At 44.2% G+C, this 17,289-nt stretch overlaps 2 protein-coding genes across 2 annotated transcripts in view; both read right to left on the bottom strand.

Annotated features, from left to right (window-relative positions):
* Positions 1-1,915: 1,915 nt before the first annotated feature.
* Positions 1,916-17,289, bottom strand: part of LOC306981094 (NACHT, LRR and PYD domains-containing protein 3-like) — a gene marked incomplete at both ends in the record, with an annotated part of 141,002 nt that continues 125,628 nt past the window's right edge. The window contains 2 exons of the mRNA XM_079580644.1: positions 1,916-1,922; positions 3,175-3,348. Of these exons, the coding sequence (XP_079436770.1) occupies positions 1,916-1,922; positions 3,175-3,348 (181 nt within the window). The remainder of the gene's footprint in view (positions 1,923-3,174; positions 3,349-17,289) is intronic.
* LOC306980686 (NLR family CARD domain-containing protein 3-like) lies at positions 4,392-16,417 on the bottom strand (the record flags this gene model as incomplete). The annotated part of the gene is made up of 5 exons (XM_079580115.1): positions 4,392-4,397; positions 5,331-6,068; positions 6,304-6,800; positions 15,815-15,956; positions 16,409-16,417. The coding sequence occupies 5 exons, from the start codon at positions 16,415-16,417 to the stop codon at positions 4,392-4,394; spliced, it is 1,392 nt and encodes a 463-aa protein (XP_079436241.1).

Consider the following 17,289-nt stretch of genomic DNA (forward strand, 5'->3'; position numbering starts at 1 on the left):
GATCAAGCCCAACATCTACTGCACGACTAAAGGTGAGTCTGATCAAGCCCAACATCTACTGCACGACTAAAGGTCAGTCTGATCGAGCCCAACATCTACTAAAGGTGAGTCTGTTCAAGCCCAACACCTACTGCACGACTAAAGGTGAGTCTGATCGAGCCCAACATCTACTGCACGACTAAAGGTGAGTCTGATCAAGCCCAACATCTACTGCACGACTAAAGGTGAGTCTGATCAAGCCCAACATCTACTGCACGACTAAAGGTGAGTCTGATCGAGCCCAACATCTACTGCACGACTAAAGGTGAGTCTGATCAAGCCCAACATCTACTGCACGACTAAAGGTGAGTCTGATCGAGCCCAACACCTACTTCACGACTAAAGGTGAGTCTGATCGAGCCCAACACCTACTGAACGACTAAAGGTGAGTCTGATCGAGCCCAACATCTACTGTACGACTAAAGGTGAGTCTGATCAAGCCCAACACCTACTGTACGACTAAAGGTGAGTCTGATCAAGCCCAACATCTACTGTACGACTAAAGGTGAGTCTGATCGAGCCCAACACCTACTGTACGACTAAAGGTGAGTCTGATCAAGCCCAACACCTACTGCACGACTAAAGGTGAGTCTGTTTGAGCCCAACATCTACTGTACGACTAAAGGTGAGTCTGAGCCCAACACCTACTGCACGACTAAAGGTGAGTCTGATCAAGCCCAACATCTACTGCACGACTAAAGATCTGATCAGACTAAAGTCTGATCAAGCCCAACATCTACTGCACGATTAAAGGTGAGTCTTTTCAAGCCCAACACCTACTGTACGACTAAAGGTGAGTCTGATCAAGCCCAACACCTACTGTACGACTAAAGGTGAGTCTGATCAAGCCCAACACCTACTGCACGACTAAAGGTGAGGCCACACCAGGAAAAGTCTGAGAAGCAGCGTTCTGAGTAAGATTTAATGTGTTAACATTTTTAGACCAGGATGTTTGGACTGTTGTGCAGATGAACTGTGATGATTCTGTTTACAGGAGGTGGTGCAGAACAAATACCCTGGAGCTGATGACGACCCCTCACCCTGATGGACCCCCCCCCCCAAACCCCCCCACCCCCCCGCCCTGAGCGCCACCATAACCCTGGACCTCATCAGAGAAGCTCGAGCTGCCGGTGTCAGTGCAGTTCTGTCCTTCAGAGTCCATCCTCATCTCCATTGCTGTGAGGTGAAGAACTTTGTCTGGCGATTGGCTCCTCAGATCATATATATTTGTTTGTTTCATGTTGCACGATTGAACCAAAACAAACTCCTAGATGTGAGGAAAGTATATTTCTTTGTGTGATGTATTTTTTGGGGATAAAGCTAAAACCTGACCTTCTAACCTGCAGAGAAACCCAGGTACGAGGTTTTCTACTTTGGATCGACCAAGACCACTGTCTCAGAACTCATTGTAGTGCAAATGTTTTTAACCTGATTATTTTAGTCTCATGTTCACCCAGTGCACTGAAGCAAATGTGTAGTTTGTAAAACCTTCCACTGATGACGGCAATAAACTGTTTATATGAACTCTCTGCCAATGTTTGCTTCCAGTGGACAGAATCAGGAATTATATAAAGCTCTAGGGAGCATTTTCTTCTTTTCTTTTATGAACTGCACTGCAAAAAGTGAATATCGATATTGATAGTTAGCATCGAGGCTCCTTTTCCAAACTACTTCCTAACTGACAGACCAATTCGGAAGCATCTTGTCATGGCGGACGCTGACGCACATCCGGTTTGGCGTAAGAGCTCTGACCAATCTGCTCGTTTCGGACGCAGCCCAGGTTTGTGTGCAGGCTGTGAGTTTAGAAACGATCTGCCCCTCAGTAAAACAGGAACGTGTTCAGCCACTAGAGGGCGCTATCGCTCTGTGGTAAAAGTCAGACGCTGCAGGGGAACAGGAGGAAACTTATACATCAGTTTGAGACTTTTGTAACGATTCAAAATGGAGCCAAAACATTTCTGCAGATGAAGAATTTTCAAAAACACATTTGCAGCTGAACTAATGATGCATGACGTGTATTTTAGTGGACACAGGATTCCTTAAATCACAAAATCATGTTTTTTTTATTTTTATAAAAGGGACAATACATATTAATGAACATATAAATGTAAATATGCAATATAATATAAGAAAATACAAACATGTACAACATTAAAGACAACAGATCAAAACACAGTCAAACCTGAGGCGTAAAGCATGAGGTCAGAGGTCACATGACTGGTTCAACCTTTAAGTTCTGTTTTAAACACTGTGGTCCAGGCTCTGACGTTTATGTTCTGGTTCATTATAACGAGTTAGTGATAAAACATTTAAATGCTCCGTGTTGGAGACAGTTTAATCAGAAACATCAGATCCTTTTTGTTCCTCAGAGGTAAAATGATGGTTTTGTAAGAATATACTGCAGTGACAGAGATGATGCAGTTTTGGAAAGAGACAAAGAAGAAGAACAATTATCAACAAAGAATCAAAAGACAAAACCCTGATGTGAATTAAGCCAAATCACCAGGACAGTTTACATCTTACATAATATAAGATCAATGTAATAATATCAATAAGTCAAACAGATCAAAGCTCCAGGATCAGACGCCTGGAGAGTCTGAAGGACTTCACTTTCTTCTCTCTTTTTGTCTCCAGGTTCTTGATGGAGCTCAGACCTGTTCCTCTGAGCCGTGATCCTGGATCCTTCTGTTTATTCTCCTGGACTCAGACTGAGGCGTCTGATCTGGAGCTGCTGAACATCATTATTAATACCTCCAGCTGTGGAGAAGCAGAAATCAGGAATTATTAATTACAACTTATTATTATTCACAATAATTAATATGGAAAGACAATGAAAAATAATGAAGTCTTTAAAACAGTTAAATCTCCCGTGTATCAGAGTGTGGGCTGGTGTGACTGAGGAAGACGGAGATAAACTGAATATGATGATTATTGAAACTGAACTCACTCCAGGTCTGTTTTTCATAAGGATATAACGTAATAACATGGTTAACACTTGATCTTCATAAATAACCTTTAATGATAGAATGGATTTAAGATTAAAAAACTCTTTAAAACAAACTCCAACAGCCTCAGTGTTTTTAGAAAATAGAAAATACTCCAGGTTCAGAACAGTCTGATAAAGTCTGGACTCACCTCAGTGTCTCCAGTCGACAGTCAGGGCTCTGTTTGAGGACCAGGAGCTCCTTCAGGTCTGACTCACTCAGATCGTTATATCTCAGGTCCAGCTCAGTGAGATGTGAGGGGTTGGACTTCAGAGCTGAGGCCAGAGAGGAACAGCTGATCTCTGACAAACCACAGTCCCTCAATCTGAATAGAATAAATACATAAATAAATAAAGTTCTTAAAGTCCAGAGATAAAACAGATAAAACAAACACAAAGACACATCTTGAATAATAAAAGTCATGAATTTAAACTGAAGAGTTAATAATTTAAAACAACAAACTTTTCCACAAATTGTTTAAAGTCTAATTCTTTTCTAAAACTTTCTAAAATATGGTTTTAACAATATACAAATCTTAATGTATAAAAAGCATAAATAGATGAAAATATCTCATTTATTTTGTGATTTTTTTAAAATGACATTTAACACATTGAGTGCCAACAATCCAGACCATTTTTCCTGATATTTGTAGCACCACAGTGTATTCTGTGTTATAGTTATGGACACAGGCTGTGGCTCGTTTGAAAGCTGAGACTCTCAGCTCTCAGGAGGTGGAAACACTTTCATTCTACGTGTCTCGGTTCCTCAGAAATCCTAAGCTAAACAGAGGCTAGTTTGATCAAATATTGTGTGTTTTATGAAACACAACTGTCTCCCTCATTTCACTCTTCAAGAAAAGAACATGGACTATTGAGAATGTCTGGGCCTGAGTTTCACGTTGTTTGAGGAGAACATGGAGCTGAAATATTGTTACAAAAACACGTTGCCGAGGACGCGGTGGTGACTCGCAGTAAACAGCGCTCGCAGACATGATCTCCTACACTTTACTTCACTCTCAGAGAACGGTTACGTCCCATCACTCAGTGATTAAAGGATGAGGAGAGTGGAGGATGGACGAGCGAGAGCCGTCACAGACCTGCACTGACCTGAGAGAGGAGAGCTGACAGTGAGGACTCTTCAGACCTGCACTGACCTGAGAGAGGAGAGCTGACAGTGAGGACTCTTCAGACCTGCACTGACCTGAGAGAGGAGAGCTGACAGTGAGGACTCTTCAGACCTGCACACAGCACAGACACTGAAGAGTCACTCAGGTTATTATAACTCAGATCCAACTCTCTGAGATGGGAGGGGCTGGAGCTCAGCGCTGACGCCACCACTTCACAGTGAAGATCTGAGAGTTTACAGTCTCTAAACCTGTAACAGATGTTAGAGTGACATGTGAGTGATTCTAACAGGTCTGTGAAGCTTCTGTCTGTGACTGAGGACTCACACAGCCTTCCTGCAGTTCCTCACCGCTGGGATCAGTCTCAGTTTACCCTGATCATACGTGTTGTACTTGTTTAGGTCCAGCTCCTCCAGGACCTGCTCTGACATCTGCAGCATGTAGGCCAGAGCCGAGCACTGGATCTCAGACAGTTTCTCCTTAGATCCACCTCCAGACTTCAGGAAGTCCTGGATCTGCTGATGCACAGACTGGTCCTTCAGCTCCATCAGACAGTGGAAGATGTTGATATATCGGTCAGGAGAGTATCTCCCTGTTTTCTTCGCTTTAAGGTTTTTAATGACTTCTGTGATTTCTGATTGGTGGATTGGACTCAGCAGAGCTCCTAAAAGTCTGTGGTTGGACTCCAGACTGAGGCCATGAAGGAACCGCACAAACAGGTCCAGGTGGCCGTTTGGACTCTGCAGGGACTTTTCAAGAGATTTTCTGATTAACTCGTTTGGACTTAATTTGTAGACTGTTCCTTCACTTCTATAAAGAAACTTCTTGACCACCTCCTGGTTGTTCTTAAAGCAGTGGTGAAGGTAAACGGCTGCCAGAAACTCCTGCACGCTCAGGTGGATGAAGCAGTAGACTGACTGGTTGAAGACACTCTCTCGTTTGAAGATCTCAGTGCAGAGTCCGGAGTAGACCGAGGCCTCGCTCAGGTCCAGACCCACCTGCTCCAGGTCTTCTTGGTAGAACATGATGTTTCCTGTCTGCAGATGCTCAAAGGCCAGTCTCCCCAGCTTCAGGAGCAGCTCTGTGTCGGCCTCCGTCAGCCCCCAGGTCTCAGACCTGACCTCTGTTTGTGTCTGTCCACTCTTTTCCTGGTTCATAGGGGTTTGTTTCCTCTTGGGCCTTACCTTGTGTACAAAAGCCTTCCACAAAGTCTTCTTGATTGTCCTGTCTTTAGGGTTAACTGTAGAATGATGGGGCATAGTAATTGTTTTCTTTTCCACACTGTCCTCAGATCTGAGTTCCTGAACAGAGGCATTCCTCAAACTCTTCTTCTCTCTGTCATCAGACCTAACTGGACCATCATGAGTTGTTCCAAGGCTCATCTTCTCTGCTCTGTCCTGAGCTCCTGCTCCGTACTTCCTCTTCCTGTGCGTCTGCACCAACAGGAAGTGTGCGTACATGTCTGTGAGGGTCTGGGGCAGTGGTCCGCTCTGATGGCTTCTCAACACGTGGTCCAGGACTGTGGAGGTGATCCAGCAGAAGACTGGGATCTGGCTCATGTTGTGGAGGCTGCGGGAGGTTCTGAGGTGGGACAGGACTGTTTGAAGCTGCTCTTCATCTGAGAACCTCTTCCTGAAGTACTGCTCCTTCTGTGGGTCAGTGATGAAGCCCCTGACCTCCGTGACCCTGTGCACGCACCGCGCTGGGATCTGATGGGCCGCCGCTGGGCGGGAGGTGATCCATATAAGGGCGTGAGGAAGCAGAGCGCCTCTGATGAGGTTCACCAACAGTACGCCCACCTCTGACCTCTGTGTGACCTCAGAGATGAGCTCACAGCTGAAGTCCAGAGACAGTCTGCTCTCGTCGAGGCCGTCAAAGATGAACAGGAGTTTACAGACGGACAGAGTGTGGGCTGTGAGCGTCTGTGGGGCAGAGAAACACAACATTTAACATCCATGACTTTACACCACTTTCCTTCAACCCTCACTTTAAACAAGTGAGTGGTGGAGCTCCAGTGTGAGGGACTGCAGGGTTTACAGTGAATGTGAACACAGACTGAACTAACAAACGCCCTGAGAGCCAGGAGTCATTTCAAAAGTGTTTGAGACTTTGAAATATATGATGTGAAAGGTAAAGCTTTCTCTAAATGAGAGTGACCTGTGGATCCAGCGCTGGATGGAACACTTGGATCAGCTCCATCAGACTGTAGCGCCCCCTTCTGACCAGGTTCATCTCTCTGAAGGACAGTGGCACCACCAGCTGCAGCTCCTGGTTCTCTGAGCCCTGGGCCCAGTCCAGACAGAACTTCAGGACTGAGAAGGTCTTCCCCACTCCAGCCACGCCCACAGTCAGCACGGCTCTGATGGAGCCCTGCTGCAGCGCCCCCTGCTGCTGCTCAGGGGACAGAGCTTTAAAGATGTCCTGGCACCTGATGGTGATCTCCTGGACCTGCTTCTTCTTGGACTGTGTCTCCAGACTCCTCTCCTCAGGTTGGGCTCTGGCCTCTTCACTGAGGCCCTCTGTGATGTACAGCTCAGTGAAGATGCTGTTCAGAAGAGTTCTATCTCCCGATTCTTCACTTCCCTCTGTCACACTCTCACATCTGCTGCTCAGGCTCTGCTTATGCTCCTTCAGAACCTTGTGGAGACCTTCACCTGGACACAGAGGAGGAGACACCTGTTAATGTTGATGAACAGGTCTCTTATTCCCTGCTGTAGTTGATGAGTCTCAGACTGAGCAGACTCACCTGGTGCAGGGCCTTGAACCCCCTGATCAGGACTGTTGCCTGTGTCTCCACACTGAGGCCAGGCGTCCTGCTCTGACTCTGTTTCTCTGTGACACAAACACACAGCACTGAGCACGTCTTTAACATCTCACAAGTTACAATCACAAATATAAAGCACAGTTTAGCTGCTGAGACTCTGTGTTCAGGTCAGATCTTACTGTGAGTCTGGAGCAGGTTCAGGACTGAAGTCTGGAGGGAAGTCTTTAGACCAGTCACTCTTCATGGACAGAGCCGACACTGAGGCTGTGGATCTGCTTCTGTGGAGAGAAGATGATTCATGTTTATTCGGAATATGAAATGTGAGCAGCATCAGGCCAGTAGGGGTCCTGGTCAGCCTGATATACAGTGCCTCTCCAAAGTATTCATACACCTTGAACTTTTGCACATTTTGTCATGTTTACAACCCTAAACATAAAGATTTTATTTTAATTTTTTTACTGAACGTTCACACACAAGTAACAGACAACTGTGAAGTGAAAGCGAAATGATACATGATTCTGTTATTTTTCAAAAAATAGAAAAATAGAAAAGTGGGGCTTGCATAAGTATCATACAGCATTTTCTGAGTGCATTAAATTGCCTTGACGGTTAAATAGAGGCACATGTGTGTAATCTACTCTCAGTATAATTTCAGCTGTTCATTCAGGCCCTCAGAGCTGTGGTCGGAGTGTGTTGGTCACTAAACAACATCATGAAGGCCAAGGAGCACCAGAGAGGTCAGGGATAAAGTTGTGGAGAAGTTTAAAGCAGCGTTAAGTTATACAAAGATTTCCCAAGATTTAAACATCTCCCGGAGCAACTGTTCAATCCATCATTCTGAAATGGAAAGAGTAAAGCACCACTGCAGACTTACCAAGACACGGCTGTTCACCTAAACTAACAAACTGAACAAGGAGACACTGGTGAGAAATACAACCAAGTGCCCCAAGATAACTCTGGAGGAGCTGAAGTCCTGCCGCTGAGCTGGGGGAAACTGTACATGGGACAACTATAAGTCGTATCTACACAAATCTGACCTTCATGGACGAGTGGAAGAAGAAAGACATTATTGAAAGGAGGCCATAAGAAATCCTGTTTGAAGTTTGTAGAAGTCATATGGAGGACACAGCTCCATGTGGAAGAAGGAGCTTTGGTCAGAGGAGACAAACGTTATGTATGGAGCAAACCTGACACTGCTCATGGTCCTGAGTGCACCATCCCCAGTGTCAGATATACGGGGGGATCGAAAAATAGCGTTGCGTCTGCTGCTGTCATGTTGGATCCGTAAATAAACTTTTTTTTTTAAATCAGTAAATAAACATCTTGCCGTCCCTCCTCGTTCTGTGATTGGTTCCCAAATCCACGCGAAATTTCGGCCATGGTCCCCAGGCTGTTGTGCAGTTCGAAATGATTCGCACACAGCAGCACGGTGTTAGCCAAGTTAACAATGACCCTAAACACAAAGATAAATCTACAATGGAATGGTTCAATAAAAACATATTAATGTGTTAGAATGGCCCAGTCAAAGTCCTGACCTAAATCCTATTGAAAATCTACGGAATAATCTGAAAACTGCTGTTCACAAACGCTCTCCTTCTAATGTGACAGAGCTGGAGTTGTTTTGTAAGATGAATGGGCTAAAATGTCAGTCTCTACATGTGCAAATCTTGTAGAGTCAAACCCCAAAAGACTTGTGCTGTTATAACAGCTAAAGGGGGTTCCACAAAGTATTAATTCATGCTGTATGAATACTTATGCAAGCCCCACTTTTCACTTTTCTACTTTTTGTAAAATAACAGAATCATGTATCATTTTGCTTTCACTTCACAGTTGTCTGTTACTTGTGTGTTCAGTAAAAAAAAAAGAAAAAAAATGACAAAATGTGCAAAAGTTCAAGGTGTATGAATACTTTCGAGAGTTCAAAGGGAGAATCGTAGCCATGATCAAAGTTTTTGAAGTTGTATTTTGTTGACAGATCATCATTGCAGAAAGAGCAGGTTCACTCTGAGACTGTTCCAAAGAATCAGACTCTGCCTCCTTTTTAAGTTGTCCTTTTCTCTCCACGACCAATCTACAATCTGCCATTTTTAGCTACGACTGAAGCTTTTCCCCAAATGGAGTGATCGTTCTCCACAGATGGAGAAAAGCGCCCAGTGTCCCGCCTTAAAGCAGAGTGGGTTAAAGAGGGGTTATTATGCTTTTTTCAGCCACATAGCACCAGTCTATATCACACTACAATGATGACGAAACCTTCTGTTGGTCTGTAAATGCAGTAAATTAAAATAACTGCCTTGTATAAAATTGCTCTTTCAAAATGGCCGTAGCAAATGTCTTGAAATAGGCCCCTGTCTCTTTAAGAACCTCTGAGCCTTTCCGACACGCCCCCTCCACACGCTGTCTGTGGCATCACTACGATCTGTACATTTTATTTTTTATTGTTGGAAAGGAGCTACTGTTTATCACTTTGTGAACAATGGCCACACAGGATATTATTTGGAGACGAACCTTCCACACCGGACGCTTGGACGGGGCTCTTGCCTGAAAAATAACTGCTGTTTGGAGGCTTCTCTTTGCATCTGCCATGCCCTATGGATCTCTAACTATACCCCCATGGACGACACCAGGATCTGCAGGAGCCCATACGATTCAAAGATGGACATTATCTGTGCAGGTGGACAATGGTTTTTTGAGGTTACCCGTTAGCTTGTTATAATCGACTACAGCTCATTGTTGATGAAAAGTCTGTAATAAACCACAAATGTGTAAAGCCAGGCTCATTGTGTGATCATCGTAAAGGCTGCTTCGAGTAGCTGCTGCTTTATTGACGTTATTTGTGCATAATATGCTGCCTGTTTTCAATGAATGTTGTGAAGGTGAAGGTTGTTAGCTTGTCGCGGCTAATAGTGCCTTAGCTCCGGGAGAAACCACTCGGCTACGACTCACTGTAGATGAAATGTGAGCAATAAACTTCCAAATCAACAAGCCAGGCTCCGTGTGTGATCATTGTTAAACGGTTCTTTATGTGTGTGGTGGTTTTATTGACTTTGTGTGTGCATATTTCTCGTTTCCACGTGATGACTCGAGGTTTAGCTTAGCATTAGCTTTCTCCGGAGGCTCTGGGCATCATCAAGGCCCAGCGCAGAACCAGCCGCTGAAATAAGTGTTCTTGTCACCGGTTTTAATCCTGGGTGTTTCGGTAACAGAAACACTGATGTGTGTCTTTGTAAAAGTCTGCTGTGGCTCCGGTTCACAACACATGAAGCTAATCCTCCATGATGACTCTGTTTACATCTTAGGGCTAGACACTGCGGGGAGGGGGTTCTGCTGAGGGGCAGTGGTTGGTTACTCGGCTGGTGACGAAAGGTCGGAGGCGTCTCCTGGAGGTCGAGGGCGTTCCCTGAAGGAATCAGGCGTTTTATCCCTAAAATGGTCGCCACCAGAGTTTTTACAGATTACTCGAAAATACGTGAATGTGCTAAGGCAACACTTCAGGCATGTTTTTAATGAGGGAATGACTTAATAACATGATGTAAAGCTTGAAAAGGTCGATTTTGCATAATACCCCCCCTTTAAGTAACTAAGCTCTTTATTGTCATTGTACAAGCGAACAACGACATAGTGTTCAAGTGTCAGTCATGAGCTGCTGCCACTGTGTGTCAACAAACTGAAGCACTCGGAAAAACCTGGCTGCCTCTGATCCTCTGAAACCACAGAAAAAGGTACAAAATGAAGCTGTAAGAATTGAAATCTCTGCACCGCTGTTGCTCCCAAAGCGTTTATGTGGCACCACAAGATCACGTTTTGTGCATCACTAGCTCTTCATCAGAGGTCATTCTTTCATCTCACGTACTATCGAACTCTTGAGGTTTGTACTTAACTTACTTGGGCTGTGCGTGTCTGTCTGACCCTCTTAAAAAATACAGCTGTACCAGGAGAGAGGGAGGTTGCTTCCTGTTTTCACATCGCTGTAACACCTATGGTTGTGTTGTTTGTCGTGTTGGTTCAGACAGTTGTGTTTTCTGTAAAGTTCAGTTTCCACAAACGACAGCTGCTTTTCAGGAAACTGGTCCGTTTCACTGATGATTATTAAATATATCTGCTGAGAGGAAACACTCACATAACGTTAACATCTTTTTACTGCTGTAGCTTGAGCTGTTTTGTTGACGTATGTGTATATTCTACTGGAACTAATGTCATCACTGTGTCTGTGGCTGCACTGATCTGTAATAAAACTCTTTGCTCTTGTCAAACGTGGCGGCCATCTTCTGACTGTGTTGGCCTCATACTCATGATGGTGTTTTCTGCTCCTTTATCAAAAAGAGCCGACTCTTTTATCTTCCAGATGGATCTTCTGTTTCAACTTTACATTTGCCATGTATAGATGGTAAAAATGGTAAATGGTCTCAACTTATATAGTACTTTTCCACCTACATTAGGCACTCAAAGCGCTTTCCACTCACCCATTCATACTCTCATTCATACACCAATGTACGCAGACACTGGGGCAATGTGGGGGAAGTGTCTTGCCCAAGGACAAAACAACAGTGTGCACTTTCAGGAGGTGGGATTCGAACCTCCGACCTTCCGATCATAAGACGACCCGCTCTACCATCTGCACCACTGTCGCCCAGAGATAGATACAGAGAGGCATCTCGTCATAGAAGGGGGCGTGGCTTCCACACTGTTTTATGGTTGAATATGAACTTTATTTATTACATATAAATAAAGTCAAGAGTAAATCGGGCCCATCTGGATATTTTTCTCTCAGCAGATTGTTTAGTAGAAGCGAAAAAACGGCAGTTGTAGCTAGCGCTAGCTAGCTGTTAGCGTTAGCCCGATGCTAACATGTAGCATCAAGTTAGAATTCTCCGTTATTTATGTATTTATGGGCTGTTGAACCACTTTGCTCCTCCCCATGTCTTTGTATCTTTATTTAGTAGAAACTATATTCATAATTCAGGGTTTGTTAAAGTAGTTTTTGAATAATTAGAGAAAGTTTAGATTTTTCTCAATTGTTTTCCCCCTTAACTGTTTTCAAACATGACCATATATGGGCGACTCCAGAGACGCGTCTGTATCTATAGTTAAAACGAGCTGTTGTTCCAGTGGGTTAACGCAGCAACGCCTTATCATGAGTTTATCACAGATCTGTAAATGATCCACTCTCTGCTCTGCTTTATCTGTGGATAAACTTCACAGCAGGTTTGTTTCTCACCGTGAGTCTGGAGCAGGTTCACGTCTGAAGTTCATAGGGAAGTCTTTAGACATGTCACTCTTCATGGACAGAGCCGCCACTGAGGCTGTGGATCTGCTTCTGTGGAGAGAAGATGATTCATGTTTGAATCTGAAATGTGAAGTCAGTCTCTGGCCAGCAGGGGGCGTGTTAATGCAGGAGCAGAGATGACTTTAACATGCTCCATGTGGACTTAGTAATAATAAAGCAGAGAGTCCGACCTCGTTCTGTAAAGTTGTTTTTCCTACAGATTTCAGTTTAAAGGCAAATATTAAAGTAAAATCAGATCAATAATACTTGTTTATCTTAAAGGGCAAAGGTGAAGCTTCAGCACCACCTGGGCTCTCTGTGACCCTGAGGAAAACCCTCTGTGGGATTTCAGTCTGGTCACAGCTCCTTCAGGCCTCGAGCCAAAGTCCAACAGAACAATCAGATTAATGTCTTTATTATCTTTATAACGATCAACGAGGAGCCAGTCATTACTGATGGATTTATGATCTTTAACTGAATCTCTGTGATTCACTTCAACTCTAATACTAATGTAACACAGGGAAGGGCATCAGGGTTTGTCAGTGTTTCACTAAATACTTAAAAACATCATCTGTTTAGTCTTTAAATATTATATTTCCCTGAGCGTTAGATCGAATCATCAAAGGTCATTCAGAGAAATCACGACAATAAGAAGAGTCTGGTTGGTTTTATGACCATCACAAAATGGCCGCCAGAGCTGTTGTTCCAGTGGGTTACCATGACAACGCCTTATCTACTGTTCATCACAGATCTGTGAATGATCCACTCACTGTTTATTACGAGTGAAGGAACTTTCACAAACTGGAATAGTTGAACATGAAACATAAAGTAATGAGTTTAGTCACATTTGTCTTTGAAGGAGGTTAAATAAGAAACAAACTCACTTTGTCCCACAGAGCTGTGGCTCAGTGCTGCCCTCTGGAGGCTTTGCTTTTCCTTCTGCCATTTCCTCCGAGTCTCGTCCTGGGGGAGAATCAGAGCCTTTAACACAGAGATAAACCTCATCATGTGAACGCTGAGTTTATTTACCTGAGACTGAACGAACAGGAAACAGTGAGACTCGGAGACTCGGACACTCGGACACTCGGACACTCGGAGACTCGGACACTCGGAGACTCGGAGACTCGGAGACTCGGAGACTCGGAGACTCTGCTCTGTCTGACGCTCCTGTAGACGCACTTTGACTCTGGTTCAGGCAAAGCTACAGGTTAATGATCCACTATTACAACATCCATCATAAACTAAAGGTCAAAAAGAGTTAATGATTATTTAAGTTGTCAAAGTTTTCCCAGTTTTTATCATAGTTTTGTCTCTGATCATGAGTTTATTCATTTGCTTTGGCTTTTCAGACTTAAAGCAGAGTCAACAAGCAAAGGTTCAGGATCAGTGTTTAGACGATAAACAAAGATGGTCCAGTTTGTCCCACTGACCTTTACATGTGTTTCAGGATTCAGACGCTCAGTGTAGGATATCAAAGTTCACACTGGAGCCACAAACCACCTGGAGTCGGAGTTTTAGTGGTTTTATTCCTCCATGTTTAAGCTGCCATAGCTCTGCAACAACACCCAACATAAGTTTAACACAAGTTTAACAAAAGTTCAACACGAGTTCAACACGAGTTCAACACGAGTTCAACACGAGTTCAACACGAGTTCAACACGAGTTCAACACGAGTTCAACACGAGTTCAACACGAGTTCAACACTAATCAAAGCATCAGGAGAAAGTTTGACTCACATTAGTGGAAAACAAAGGCTTGAGTTGCAGAAAGGCGAGTGCTCAGTTCAAGCCTCACTGTGATCAGGGTGTGGCAATCCTGATCACAGGCGCCATCTTGTGTCGGAGATGGGAACTACAGTTCACTTCATATCTGTAGTTTCTGACAGTTTATTTTAATAGTTTTTCTTGGAATGTCTGAAACTTTCAGGCCACACGTGTCTCTGCACAGGAGGAGTTTTATTTCATGTTTAATTACATACATGTGCTTCACGTTATTAAAGGTCCTATATCATGCAAAATCGACTTTTTGGAGCTTTTAGCCATGTTGTTCTGCTATTTCCTTATCAAAAACACACCCAGAGTGGTTTGTGGCTTCATTCACGCAGCTCTCAGTAATCCTCCTGAATCCTGCTCTCTGAGCAGCTGCGCCCTCTCCTGGTGAACGACTGAGTGTTCAGTTGTGTCGTCACAGCGGAACGGAAGTGCTCGACGTCTGTAATGTCATGTCTTAATTCTATGCTTACGGACAAATTTTAATTTGTAAAACAGCGTTTTCATTATTTCTGTCGTAAGTGAGAAACAAAGAGAAAAAAAAAAGAAAAAAAAAAGAAAAAATAATAAAAAGGCTGTGCCCGAGGTGCTTCCAGGTCAGCTGTGGCCAAAACAAACCTGAGCGTCTGAACAGATCAGTCATGTTTGTGCTGCAGCTGAAGAGGGAGCTCGTTATAACTGGACACACCTGTTCTTTATTCTTACCTAACGATCATGTCACGGAGAAAAAGAAGCGCGTTTGGCTACGAGGACGAGGAGTTTATTCAACCTTTTTCAGGAAGAGGCCACTCAGCTGTTTTTTTCTCCGGGATTCAGCGACTTTCACCAAAATGGTGTTTTTCTGTGACTGTCACTGGTGGATGTTTGGTGAAACTTCACCAGAACCAAAGTGGATTAACTTTTATAACCAACGCAAGTCCCACAATGTAAACAGCGATGGAGCAGAGCGGTGAGTCAGTCCAAACGCGGGTTAGCTTGTGTGTTAGCATATTAGCATGTGTGTTAGCATATTAGCATGTGTGTTAGCATATTAGCTTGTGTGTTAGCATATTAGCGTGTGTGTGTTAGCATATTAGCTTGTGTGTGTTAGCCATTTATGAAGCTGTGTTGCAGATGTCAACTCTGTATAACTGCATCGTGAAGTATCTTCACTTATTGTTGTTTATTTATATTACGGTAAAGTATGTGCGGAGAGAGGGGGCGGAGTTAACTGAATCGAAGCGTTGTGTCTTCCGGGTTTGAAAATAACCTCCAGAAAACACTTATATTTATCACAAAAATGAGTGCTCCATAATGGTAGAGGTACAATATATCATATACATGCCTATACTTCACTTTGGAATGGCTAAAATAGCATGATATAGGACCTTTAATTGATAATAATAATAATACATTTTATTTGTCGGCGCCTTTCAAAACACCCAAGGTCACCTTACATGAGCTACAATGATAAAATCAGGACCAGATAAAGTCAGAGTCAAAGTAAGTGGTTTAAATAATTGGGTTTGAGGTGAGCGTGAGGTCATGTGACGGAGCTCAGCGGGGAGTGAGTTCCAGAGGTTTGGGGCTGAGCGGCTGAAAGCTGGAGCTCCCATGGGGGCTAAGTGGGCAGTGGGTACAGACAGCTGAGGGGCAGAGGAGGACCGGAGGGTGAGGAGGGAGGAGGCGCATGAAGGAGCTCAGTGAGACAAGGAGGGGCCAGGTTATCCCGAGAGTTGAAGGTGAGGAGCAGGATCTTGTATTGATGTGGAGCCAGTGGAGCTGCTGAAGAACTGGGCTGATGTGATGAGCGGACGGAGTTCTGGTGGAGTTTTGGACGAGCTGAAGTCTGTGGAGTGATTTTTTGGGGGAGACCGAAGAGGAGTGAGTTACAGTGATCTAACCGGGATGTGACAAGACTGTGGAGCAGAATGGAGGCTGTGCTGGGGGTGAGGGAGGGGCGGAGGCGGGTGATGTTCCGGAGATGGGCCTGGAAGGAGAGAGCGCTGTCCAGGACGACCCCCAGACTCTTCACCTGAGGGGACGACTGTTGAGTCAATGTTGATGGAGAGTCAGTTTTGGATAAGATGGGGAGGACCTCGGTTTTATCACTGTTAAGCTTGAGAACATTGAGGGAGAACCAGGATCTGACTTCCTGTAAACCGGCACAGAGGGAAGAGGGAGGGAGTGGTGGGTTTGGTGGATCGGTAGAGCTCGGTGTCGTCCGCACAACAGTGGAAACTGACGTGAAATGTGCGAAGAATATGGCCAAGGGGGAGAAGGTAGATGGTAAATAAGAGAGGGCCAAGCACAGAGCCTTGGGGAACACCAGAGGAGAGGGGAAATGCCTGGGATTTAAACGATTTAAACTGAATGAAGTGAAAACGATCAGAGAGATATGATTTGAACCAGTTAAGAGCTGGTTGAATATGAAATAAATGAAAATCCATGAATAGAAAGCTGTGATGAAGGCTGTTTTTGTTTTACTTTAAGCATGTTCAATGAAAAAGCATCAGGGTCGGCATCAATACATTAGTTTGTGCTGAATACAATCTGTACCCTGTGTATATTAAACAGAAATTATTCTTTTCACAGCAGAAAAAGAGCAGAAAATAGTTAAAAAATAGCTTAAAATGCCCCAGAATGCAGGAAAACACATCGACCACAGTCCCCTTGAAACCTGTAGGAAACACTGGGCATAGTCAACATTTTCATTGATTTGCTGACTTTAATATAATAGAGGTGAAGTTATATATCTGACCTCTACCCAGGTGTTTGTATAATGTTCTCCCTTAGTGAAAAAGTTTGGACACCCCTGGTCTGGACCTCATGGACCACGGGCCACACCTGGACCAGCTCCACCAAAGCACCTGCCTCAGACTGATGCCCACAGACCGGACACTCTGGCTCTGAGTCACAGCAGAGACTCTGGAGCAGAAGGACACTGTGGCTGTGATTCTGAGCTGCACCGATCTGCAGGTTCTTCTACTGATAATGAAGTTACACCAAGACGTCACAAAGTCAACGGTTTATTTCACTCAAGGAACAAAGTTTAGAAAATGTGCAACAGAGAAAAGAGATCCCACAGTGAGAAGCTGTTTTATCGTGAAGAGGCCGAGCCCAGATCGAGAGGTCGAGTCGGACACTTTGTAGCGGAAAACAGAAGGTCAGGCTGTGCTTCTTCAGAGAGTTTACACCTGATCTGAATAAGCTGTTCTTCATCAGATCATAATATCAGATCAATGTAATAATATCAATAAGTCAAACAGATAAAAGCTCCAGGATCAGACGCCTGGAGAGTCTGAAGGACTTCACTTTCTTCTCTCTTTTTGTCTCCAGGTTCTTGATGGAGCTCAGACCTGTTCCTC

Source organism: Gobius niger (assembly GCF_951799975.1).
Source record: "Gobius niger genome assembly, chromosome: 21".
Lineage (NCBI taxonomy): Eukaryota > Metazoa > Chordata > Actinopteri > Gobiiformes > Gobiidae > Gobius > Gobius niger.